The 10,430-nt window shown below is 59.8% G+C and overlaps 2 protein-coding genes across 5 annotated transcripts in view; one reads left to right on the plus strand and one right to left on the minus strand.

Annotated features, from left to right (window-relative positions):
• Positions 1-1,348, plus strand: part of GPR62 (G protein-coupled receptor 62) — a 10,670-nt gene extending 9,322 nt beyond the window's left edge. The window contains exon 4 of the mRNA XM_024746311.1: positions 4-1,348. Within this exon, the coding sequence (XP_024602079.1) occupies positions 4-674 (671 nt within the window). The 3' untranslated portion in view covers positions 675-1,348. The remainder of the gene's footprint in view (positions 1-3) is intronic.
• A 50-nt stretch (positions 1,349-1,398) lies between these two features.
• The window catches only part of PCBP4 (poly(rC) binding protein 4), a 10,187-nt gene continuing 1,155 nt past the window's right edge, over positions 1,399-10,430 (minus strand). The window contains exons 2-13 of one of the 4 annotated variants that reach the window (XM_024746410.1): positions 5,166-5,310; positions 4,948-4,971; positions 4,793-4,825; positions 4,458-4,574; positions 4,098-4,229; positions 3,815-3,943; positions 3,493-3,567; positions 3,299-3,343; positions 3,160-3,223; positions 2,983-3,035; positions 2,724-2,893; positions 1,399-2,289 (exon numbers count right to left, since the gene is read on the minus strand). In XM_024746410.1, coding sequence (XP_024602178.1) covers positions 2,001-2,289; positions 2,724-2,893; positions 2,983-3,035; positions 3,160-3,223; positions 3,299-3,343; positions 3,493-3,567; positions 3,815-3,943; positions 4,098-4,229; positions 4,458-4,574; positions 4,793-4,825; positions 4,948-4,971; positions 5,166-5,246 — 1,212 coding nt within the window. In that variant the 5' untranslated portion in view covers positions 5,247-5,310 and the 3' untranslated portion in view covers positions 1,399-2,000. Of the gene's footprint in view, positions 2,290-2,723; positions 2,894-2,982; positions 3,039-3,159; positions 3,224-3,298; positions 3,344-3,492; positions 3,568-3,814; positions 3,944-4,097; positions 4,230-4,457; positions 4,575-4,792; positions 4,826-4,947; positions 4,972-5,165; positions 5,311-10,430 lie in introns of all 4 variants that reach the window. The other 3 variants (XM_024746412.1, XM_024746411.1, XM_024746409.1) reach the window with 3 other exon arrangements.

Genomic DNA, 10,430 nt, shown 5'->3' on the forward strand with positions numbered 1-10,430 from the left:
CGGGGCTGCTGGGCGCGCTCTCCTTGCTCGGGCCGCCGCCCGCACCGCCCCCTGCCCCGGCTCGCTGCTCTGTCCTGGCAGGGGGCCTCGAGCCCTTCCGGCCGCTCTGGGCGCTGCTGGCCTTCGCGCTGCCCGCCCTCCTGCTGCTCGGAGCGTACGGCGGCATCTTCCTCGTGGCGCGCCGCGCTGCCCTGAGGCCCCCGCGGCCCGCGCGCGGGTCCCGACCGCGCTCCGACTCTCTGGACAGCCGCCTCTCCATTTTGCCGCCCCTTCGGCCTCGCCCGCCCTGGGGCAAAGCAGCCCTGGCCCCGGCGCTGGCCGTGGGCCAGTTCGCAGCCTGCTGGCTGCCTTACGGCTGTGCGTGCTTAGCGCCCGCTGCCCAGGCCGCCGCGGTGGAGGGGGCCGTCACCTGGGTAGCCTACTCGGCCTTCGCAGCTCACCCCTTCCTGTACGGCCTGCTGCAGCGCCCTGTACGCCGGACGCTGGGCCGTCTCGCCCGACGAGCGCTACCCCGGCCCCCGCGGGCCTGCACTTCGCGGGCCTGGCACCCGCGGGCCCTCCTGCAGCACCTCCATAGACCTCCAGAGGGCCCTGTCCTAGGCCCTTCTGAGGCACCAGAACAAGCCCGGGATTTGGCAGGAAGGGAGAGCCTGAGCATGCCAGAGGCCACGTGAGAGATGTCTCCCAAGGTGAGCCGGGACTGGAGAAAGCAGGGTGGTATCACAAAGGGCCCATCCAGCCTCCAGCACAGCTTATGGCAGGTAGCCTGCCTGCACTTCTGGCTCTGGAATGGGAGAAAGGGAACCTGCAGCCAAGTGAGGCCCAGAGGCTTCTGGGAGCTAGGAATCCTGAGTTCTGGGCCCAACTCTGCATGGCCTTGTACACAGACCTACCCTTCACTAGGTATCAGTTTTCCCATCTGTACCCTGGACCATCTCTAAGGGCTCCTCCAGCTTGGGTGATCAGGACACTCATGGATGATCCCCAGGCCAAGGAAGAAGCAGAGGTGGGCAGGATCACAGAGGGCCCTAATGGCTCACAGCCAAAGGGAATGGGCCAAGTAGGGCAGGGTCTGGGTTACAGCCACAGCAGGAGGAACCAGTGAAGGGACATTCAGAAAGACGTCCTGCACATCTGCACCAAGGAGAGGCTGGACAAAACTACTGGAACTCCTCCATCAGCTTCTAAAAATGCCCAGAAAACAACTGGATCGCTTTGGTGCCAGAGGCAGGAGGCTGGACAACATGACCCCCCAAAGAGCCCTGACGCCCCAGAACTGGCATGTGGAAGGGGCGAGGCCCAGCTGGGGCTGATGGAGTCACAGATGGGGTCCTCTGGGGTCTCAGCTATACCCGTTTTCTGGAGGTTTTGCCAATACCCACAGTGTTTCACAGCTTCCTGGTCTCTCAGAATATTTATTCAAAAACAGGAATTGAAAAAACTGTACAGAGTGTCTGCTGCTGAGAACTCGGCCCCTGCCCCCATGCCACTCCCCCAGCTGCCTGGCAGTGCCCCCTCTTCGGGCTGCCCTCTGCCAAGCCCAGCCAGTCCATTCCAGTCAAAAGGGTATCAGTGGAAGCAGCAGGAATCTGCAGGGAGGTGGGGAGAGAAGCATGGCCCCCAGCCGCCCCCAGGCCTCCTCCCTGATCCCCACAGGGGGACAGGAGGCAGGGAAGCCCTGAGGGATGGGGAGTGCATGAGTGACCCCCACAAAGTGGGGGCACTTAGGATGCTCCCTGCATCCAAGCACAGAGCTAGAGGGGATCAAGACCCCTACCCTGGGGCTGCTGCAGCTCCCAGAACTCTGGGCCAAAAACAGCCCCCACTCCGAGAGCAGGAACTCCCACAGACCGGGGCAGGGTCGGGGGGTGCATCCATGCGTCTGGGCATTAGCGGCGTTTGGGACCCCCCCGCCCGGGGTGGAGTCTCCTTGGGCAGATAGTGGAGGCAGCCCCCTGCCGGCAGTCCTGCCTGCTCCCGTGCCTGTGCCTCAGCTGGCCTCAGTAGGGGGAGAATTTCTGCCGCTCAGCTTTCTTGCTCCCATTGGCCGCTGCCATCTTGGCAGTGTAGGCCGCCAAGCCCGGCGGTGGCCCTGGGGAGGCAGGTGGTAGAGCCAAGAAGGGTACAGGCTTGAGGCCGATGAAGTTGGAGAGGGAGATGGCATAGGGCGTGCCCAGCAGGCCTGGGGGAGCGGTGGGCAGGGCCGTCAGGGGTGGCGAGAAGGGGGCAGGCAGGTCTGTGGGGGCCGAGCCGGGTGTCCCCCCAGAGGTAGACTTGGCCGTTTCTAGACTGGAAAGAGGGATAGAGAGGGAAGATGAAAGGGAAGGTCAGGGGTGAGAAAGGAGGCAATGAGGGCAAATATAAGGGGTGAGATTAGATGAAAAATAGAGAGGACTTGAGAACAATGACCTGGGGTGGGTGTGTTTGAGGAGAAGATGGGAAAGGTTGGAAGAGCGTGGACGGGAAGAAAGGACAAGTAAATATAGCATTGGGTAAGGTGAGAAATGGGGAGGCTGAAGACCCAGGGAAAAGAGACAGGGTTGGAGAAACAGGACATGGGGGACAGATGTATGGGGAAGATGGGGCAACACTGAACAAGTGTGGCAAGGTTAGGGGAGGCAGAGGACAGGCCCAGGAGAAGGGAGGTCAGCTCTCCCCACCCGACCTGTGCCTTTCTCAGGCACAAAAGTCCCATGACCTGTGATACCCCACCCCACACTCACCAGGCAGTGATGAGGTACTGGGCCAGGGCGATGGACACTGGTGAACCAGTGATGGTCACGTGCCGCTCACCAGCGCCCTCTGCTTGGTTCCCGATCTTGATATGTGCCCCTGACATCTGCCGGATCTCACTGATCTTGCTGCCCTGGCGCCCAATCACGCAGCCAATCAGCTGGAGAGAGGGTGGAATTCAACCCTAGGTGAGGCCCAGACGCCCCAGGCCCCCCTACCCACCCTCAAACTACCCCATCCCGTGCTCACGTCGTTGGGAACCAAGAACTCCTGTGAGCTGGTCTGTGTGCCAGGATCCAGTCCTGCTGGGGGGAGAAGAGGGATTGGGCGTGAGTCTGGACCTTTGCTGCCTCCCCATGTCCTTTCCAGAGGGGCTACCTGGTCCCTTGGGATCTGCCCCTGCTTCCTTCTGCAGGGACTGCTCACCTGGCACCATGCTGGGTGAGGCGAAGGGGACTGCGTGGCCCGAGAGCTGCTGGAGCTTGGTGACCTGTGCCAAGAAGAGGGGTCAGGAGTCAGAGGAGGCTCAGTTCGGGAAGGGGTGCCTTGGGCTGCGGTCACTCACCTCAGCTGAGGTCACAGCCCCATACTGACCCTGGACGGAGAAGCCCTGTGGGGACAAAGTGGGTAAAAGGGGGTTACTGTGATCAGGGCAGTTTGGCCAGAGTCACCCCTCCCCACCTCTCCCTGGACCCCCAATTCCTTCTTCCATCCCCTTCCCCAGTAACACATCCCACCCCTCCTGCTGTTCCCCCTCACCTGGTTGGTGGAGAGAAGGACAGTACCTAAGGAGAGGCTTGGATGATATGGGATAGTGGCTCCTTTGGGTGGGGACTGGAAGGCACAAAAGGGGAGGCTCTATCAGGACCTTCTCAGGCCCTCCCTGACCTCCCCAAGGGCCCTGTGTTCTCAAGGCCCACTCTATAACCCCCAGGTAAATGCAGGCCGACATCCTGGAGCTTCTCACATCCCTCCCTGCAGCCCCACTCTATCCCCACCTGGTGTCACGTGGGACTTGAGGGCCTGACAAGGCAGGCCCAGGGCCCATCCCCTGCCCTCTCTCCCTGCCCCAGGGCAGCACCTCCAGGATGACAGCACAGATCTGGCGCACACACAAGATGATGGCATCAGGCACCCCAGAGACGGTGACAGCACGCTCTGTGGAGTTGGGGAGCAGGTCCCCTGCCACCTGCACCTGGGCACCTGTAGTCTGCAAGCAGAGAACGGGGGCCACTTTCAGCTACTCCCATAACCCAGAGCATGCCTAGGCTCGGAGCTCCCCACAGGACAGGAAGCTGTAAGCCCAGGTCTCCCCTCGAAACTGAAGGGTAAGACTCTCTTGGGGTGGTACCTCTTCCCCTCACCTCTCGGATCTCCTTGATCTTGGTGCCAGCCTTCCCAATCAGCGAGCCACACTGGCTTGCAGGGATGACAAGGCGCAGGGTCACTGGAGGTCTGGAGACATTCCCCCCGTTTGCAGGAGCAGCGCAGAGGTCCTGGGCAGGAAGACTGGGTTGGCCGTGCATGCCCCTACTGCTCCCCCTCCCCTGGAGCACCTTCTTGCTGGGGGATGAAGGAGGGAAGCCTGCCCGCGTCCCACTCCAATGAGAGAACCCTGCCCTCAGCTTGGCCTTCTGTCCCACCCGTAGCCACTCTGTGGAGTCAGAGTCCTGTTCCTCCCGGGGAACCACCTGTGGCCCCCAGCCCCTCAGACAGCCACAGACCTCATCCAGCTTGAAGGCAATCATGGAGACTGCATGGAAGACGGCTGCTGTAGATCCGGTGATGGTGGTGATGCGCTCAGGGCAGGAGCCCTCAGAGATGGTGATCCGGGCGCTGCTCTGTGGGTGCAGGACAAGCGGGGCTCCTTCTCTGCTTCCTGGCCAAGAACTTGCCTGCCCCTCCACTCACCAGGCCCCAGCCAAGGCTGGAAACGGCCACCTTCTAGGGGCACTCATTGGTCATCCCAGATGGTGGATTCAGGGACAAGGTGAGGCAGGCATCTCCCCTCCCCTCCAAACCAGGTGCCCTGGGCTCCTCTCCCAAACTCCGTCCTCACCTGTTCCCGGATTCGCTTTACAGTCTCTCCTTTCTGCAGGAGACAAAATAGGAGGCAAAATAGAGAATGGCTCTTAGGCCAAGCAGCCGTTGATTCCTTTCCTGGACTGAGGTCTCAGGTTGAAGGGGACATACAGAACAGAACGAGGTACCTACCTTCCCAATTATGCTGCCCACTTCCTGCAAACAAGACAAGAGTGGAGTCAGCAGGGTACCAATACCCCAGGCCCAGCGCTTGCCCCTACTTTAGGCAGGGGCTCTGCAGGAGACAGGATACCCAAGATCAAACTCCCTCCTGGAGGACCAGGTCTTGCCTCGCCTTGCACTTTGCCCCCTCCTGAGCCACAGCGAAGCACTCCCCCACAAGCACGTACTTTCCCATGCATCAGCATCCGCAGTGTGAGGGTGATGCTGAGCTCTGGCTCCTCCTCCAGCCCCGCATCTGAGCCGCTCATCCTGTCAGGCGGGGCTGGGGCCGAGGCCGCCTGGGAGTGCGTCCACGCTGTGGCCTGGCCGGCTCTGCGGGGGGCAGTGGGAGATGGGTTAGAGAAGAGCTCAGCTTTCTTTCAGGTCCCTTGCCCTTACATGGGAACCCCAGAGCCAAGCTAGATAAACTTCCAGAGCAGAGAGACAGCGTGGACCACAAGTTTCAAGTGTCACATTGACCAGTTTGCTGTGTGCAGCTCACTAGCTGTGTAAGCCTGGCTGACATATTTAACCCTTCTGAGCCTCAGCTTCCCATCTGTAAGAAGGGGATACCCAATCCAGTCCCCAGAGTTATGAGAATTAAAATGAGATAGGTGCATATGTGATAGGCACCCAGTTTCCACAAGTATTCTTCCCTTCCCCTCGTACGTCAGGAGAATTAACTATGGGAGTCCAGAGAGGGAGCCTCCTACCTGACCTCTTGGAAGAGGGGACCCTTGTCGATTGGCCCTTGAAGGTTGGGTTAAAATCGAAACGTTACTTCAAATGGGAGGCACTTGTGTCCAGGGACCAGAGCCCCTGCTGGCTAGAGCCTGGAGGAGCAGCTGGAGAGGGAGCCGGAGCAGCCACGGGAGCCATGGGAGGTCTTGAAAGGTGGGCAGAAGTGAAGGTAGTGAGGCTCCAGGAAGGTGGGCTGCATCTGTCCACTAGAAGTCACTAAAGCAGAGGCTCCTGCGGACAGCTGTGAGCGAGGTTCATTCAGCACTGGGGGTGGGGGTGGCGGTGGGGTCTGGGGACCAGCCGTGTGCACGGTGGTTTTCTGAGCCCTCTCCTATGTGCTGAGGAGGTTAGAAGTGTCCGGGCTGGCCATGTTCCCAGCTTGGAGCACTTTCTACTGTACCAGAAACAAATCACTTGGACTCTTGAGTCTCAGTGTTCTCACCCATAAAATGGAGGGACTGCTTCCCCCTTGGAACTGGGTGATGGGTAAGAAAGGGATTGGGGGGCTGGGGAATGTCAAGGCCGTTAACTGATGGAAGAAGGAGGAGCTGGAGATTAGCTGCTGGGATTAGCCCAGCCGCCAGCCCTCCCCACCCGACCCCTTTTCATGCCCCAACTTAATCCTGAACCTTAATCCTGCTTGGAAATCCCTCTCCTCCAGCGGCTGTCTTCCGCCCGCCAAGGCTCTGCCTTGATGGGAAGCTCACTGGGGAACCAGAACCCGAGCAGGAAAACAGGGAGGGGACCAACTGGTGCCAAGTCTGAGCCAAGAACAAGCCCTAACCCTATGAATTCCTACTGCCTGGGAAGGGTGGGGGGGATGAGTGTGCTGAGCTCGAGCACCCCAGAGACCCCTGGGCACCTTCCTCCTCAGCCCCCTGCCCTATCCTGACTCGAGGTTCAAGGGTGTGGAGCTCTGTTCAGTGCCCTCTTCAGAACCCCCTTGCTAGCCTGAGCGTGGGCATGGAGGAGGCGGGGTGGGGCTCCCAGCCTGGCTGTCTCTGGAAGCCACTGTATGGCCTGAGATCTTTATTTCTTCATCTGTACCACGGGGGTGACAACCCTGACTCCCCAAACACCCAGTAACTGTTGCCTCCCCAGCACCTGCTCCTTCCTCCGCTTGAGTTCTGTCCATCGGCTCTCCAGAGGTCAGAGGTCAACAGTGGATGCAGGGCCTGTGCTCTGTGAGCATCCTGGCCAGACTCATGCTGGCTGCCCTTGCTAACATTCCCCCAGCTGCCGGCAGTTCCCCCAGCAAAGCACTCGTGATGACGTGCTTATTTTCTGTTGCCCTGGCCAGCCCGGGAGCCCCTTAGAGCAGGAGCCAAGGCTGCCACCCTCTCCTTGTGTTCCCAGAGCCAGGCCGGAGAAGTTACTTAGAACACGCTGGTTATCTGAACAGATGAATTCACCAAACAGAAGGGGAGCCTGGTGCCTAGAGAGGGTCTGTAACCTGCCCAAGGTCACAGAGGGGTGGGGCCTGGTGGGACTAGCAGGGCCCTGCCTGCTAGTGTGAGGGCCTGTCTGCTTCCTCTGTCTGGCTGTCCTGTTTGGGTCTGTCTGTCCTCTTCCAGGGGGGACAGGGGCAGCTCTTCAAAGGTGGGGAGCAGGCTTTAGTAGTCTCTCAGACCCCTGCTTGGTTGGTAGACATGGGTTGTGTTTGGAAAGGACTGTACTTGTCCAGAGCCACATCTTAAGCTCCGGAACTTTCTGGGGCTCAGGGACCTCTTTGGGGTGGTAACCGATGGGATACCCGACATTGTCCCCATACCATTTGCACATCAACTTTTGTGGGCAAAGGCTCCTGGGAAAATAGGGCAGAAGGGTTGGGATGTGGCCAGAACTAGGGCTCCTGCCCTGAAAAAGATACCTGGGTTTACAACAGAGCCCCACTGCCCCAATTCAATGGGTGACCTTGGCCAGGCCTGCACCTGACCTAGACCTCAGTTTACCTACCTATGCTATGTGTGTGTGTGTTTGCAGGAAGGGGGTGGGGGAGGGGAGTGGCTGGTCTCTCTGTGTCCTTCCTGTTTTGATAGACCCTCAAGGTCTTTCCTCTCTTTAGGGGAGAACAAGGGGTCTTGATACAGGTCTCTCTAATTATTCTCCTAGGAGCCCTAAGGACAAGCAGCCCTACTTGGCTCCCCTTCTACCCTTACAGGGGCTCTAGGGAGTTGCTTGCTGCTCCAGCTTGGTGGGCCCTAGGTCCCTGCTGGGCCACCCACATGGCAGCCACGCGTCATGCCACACTGACCTCCAGCTCACCTCTGGGGGTACCCAGCTCCCTCTGGTCAGCAGGACTCCCTGGCAGGACATACCAAGCTCAGACCAGGCCTCTGACCTCGGGCGTTCCCTTCTTCTCCCCAGACCCCCTCCCCAGATCCAGTGCCCACTCCTTCTGTCTCTGGCTTCCTGCCACTCAGGCTGGAGGGGGCGGGGGGGGGGGGGGGACAAGGCGGCTGCCCCTTCCTGCCCCTCCCCCCCAGCTGTCTCTCTCTCATGACAGCTGCCCAATCAAAGGGCTGGGGGCTTAGCCAGCTCCCCCCCACACGCAGGGATCAAGTGTCCACCCTGGCTTTGTTCTGGAGCAAGAACAATCCGGGGGAGGGGAAGGCTCCTGGGGCCAAGCAACTCAAGTGGACTGGCCCGCCCCTTGGGGGATTCCCTTGGCTCTAATAGCTAGAGTGTCTGGACCAACTAGGGCTTGTAGACCCACCTGGGCTGGGAAGAGAGAGAAGGGTCCAGTCTCCAAGTTCATTCCCCACCTTACATCCCCCAACGGTCCCCAAGCTAACAGCCTCCTTCTATTCCTCTCCAAAAGCAGCCATGCTGGCCACACCCAGTGATGCTGGAGAATGGCTCAGGGCATCAGGCGAAGCAGGGCATGGTGGGGATGGGGTGGGGGGAGTGGACCCTGGGGCCGGAGGGGATCAGCACTGAGGGATCCTGACTCCCCTGCCCATTTCTCTGGGCATGCTCACCCTTTCTGATTAACTAGGCCTCCAGAAGAATTGCCCCAGCATCCTTGGATCCATATGCCCAGCCTCTCAGCCTTACAGCCTCCCAGGATGGCCATTCATACCTACTTTATGGGAGAGTTGGGGGAGGAGGGGCCTGGAGGGGAGCAGTCTGGGGTCTGTGAGCTCCAGCCTCTGGTTCCTTGACCTAGAACTGTCCTGTAGACTCAGTACTAGGCAGAGACGGGAAGCTCTGACAAGCTGGCTGGTGCCAGAAATGCTACAGCCTCCTTAGAGCATCATTAGGCAACCCCTCAAGAGTCCTCACAGCCTAGGGAAACCAAGGCAGGCCCAGGCCCAGACTGGAGTCCAGGAGAAAGGGTGCAACTTCATGGTACAGCCCCATGCACTGGTACACATCCCCTCACTGTCTCACCCAAATTGAGAAAGGTCTCTAGCTTCCATTCTCCATGCTATAGACTGGGTCACTCTGCTGCTCAACAGCCATCCTTGGCTCCCCAATGCCCAATGAATAAAGCCTGATCTCCATAGATGGGCACTCAAGGCCCTTCATGATCTGGTCTCTGCCAACTTCTCTTGTCTCATCTCTACCCCATCCCCCACACACACCAGACTGCAAAACACGCCTAGCACCACCAGGCCTCTGGGCCTTTGCCCAGGCTTATCCTAGCTTGAAATGCCCATCCTCCCCACTCTGTCCAAATCCTTCTCAGATGCTGCCTCCTCTATGAAGCCCTCCCCAACCTTCCAAGTCATATGTTATCACTCAGGCCTCTCTGCCCCTCCAAGATGCCTACAACTCAAAGAAGCCCCATTTGGGCATTTCAGAGCCTGCCTTTCCACTACACAGAGTTCCAGGAGGGCAGAAGCTCCTCCAGGAGGGCAGGAGCCAGTACCAGGCTCAGTGTGCAGGGAGAAGAAAGGGCTCACAGGGCCCAGAGGCATTAGAGACCAGCGATGGGGCTAAGAATCCCAGAGAAGCAGTGACAGTGGGGTGAGAAGACCCAGGGCTCAGGGGACCAGCCCCATGCGAGAGTCAGGATCTGCCTGGACAGGGTTCCCAGTTCCCATTCCTTAGCACCCCCAGCCCCTGCTCCTGCTGTGTCTCTGGGTCTAGGGGCTCCCCAGGCATTATCACTGGGGTGGGGGATTTGCACTTTGAGACTTCTGGAGGCCCTGAGTGGGTTTCCCCATGGCAAAGGGGGGCTGAAGGAAGAACTGTGGTGTGGCATAGGTTTCACAAAATCGGGCTCGGACTGTCATAGCTGGAAGGGCCTCATCAGAGGGGAACCTGAGGCCCAGAGAGGAAGGGGCTTGTCTGTAAGGCTACATGAGAATGAGAGGCAACTGGCAGAGCTGGCAGAATCCCAGGGTCCACCTGTGCAGTTCAGAGCTCTTTCCTCAAGAGGTCAGCGCCACTAGGCAATGGGGATGGAGGCTGGAGGGGGGCAGTGATGGGAGTAGGGAGGGTGGGCAGAGCCTGTCTGGGGACACAGGGCGGGGCAAAGCCAGCCTCCCTGTGGCCTGGGCCTGCCAGGGTGTGTGGGCCGCCTGCTCCCAGCCCCCCACCCTGAGCATGCAAGAAGAACAATCCCCTTGTGTTTGGGCAGCCTGAGCCTGCATGCTGATGAAGGCTGGGGGGTGGGGGCTGGGATGGGGGCGCCTTGGAGGTTGAGGGGGTTCCAGGGCCCGGAGGGGCTAGGGGACCTTCAGATGGGAAAAGGATAGGGTCCC

The sequence above is a fragment of the Neophocaena asiaeorientalis genome, unplaced genomic scaffold, assembly GCF_003031525.2.
Source record: "Neophocaena asiaeorientalis asiaeorientalis breed wild unplaced genomic scaffold, Neophocaena_asiaeorientalis_V1.1 scaffold251, whole genome shotgun sequence".
In the NCBI taxonomy this organism is placed as follows: Eukaryota; Metazoa; Chordata; class Mammalia; order Artiodactyla; family Phocoenidae; genus Neophocaena; species Neophocaena asiaeorientalis.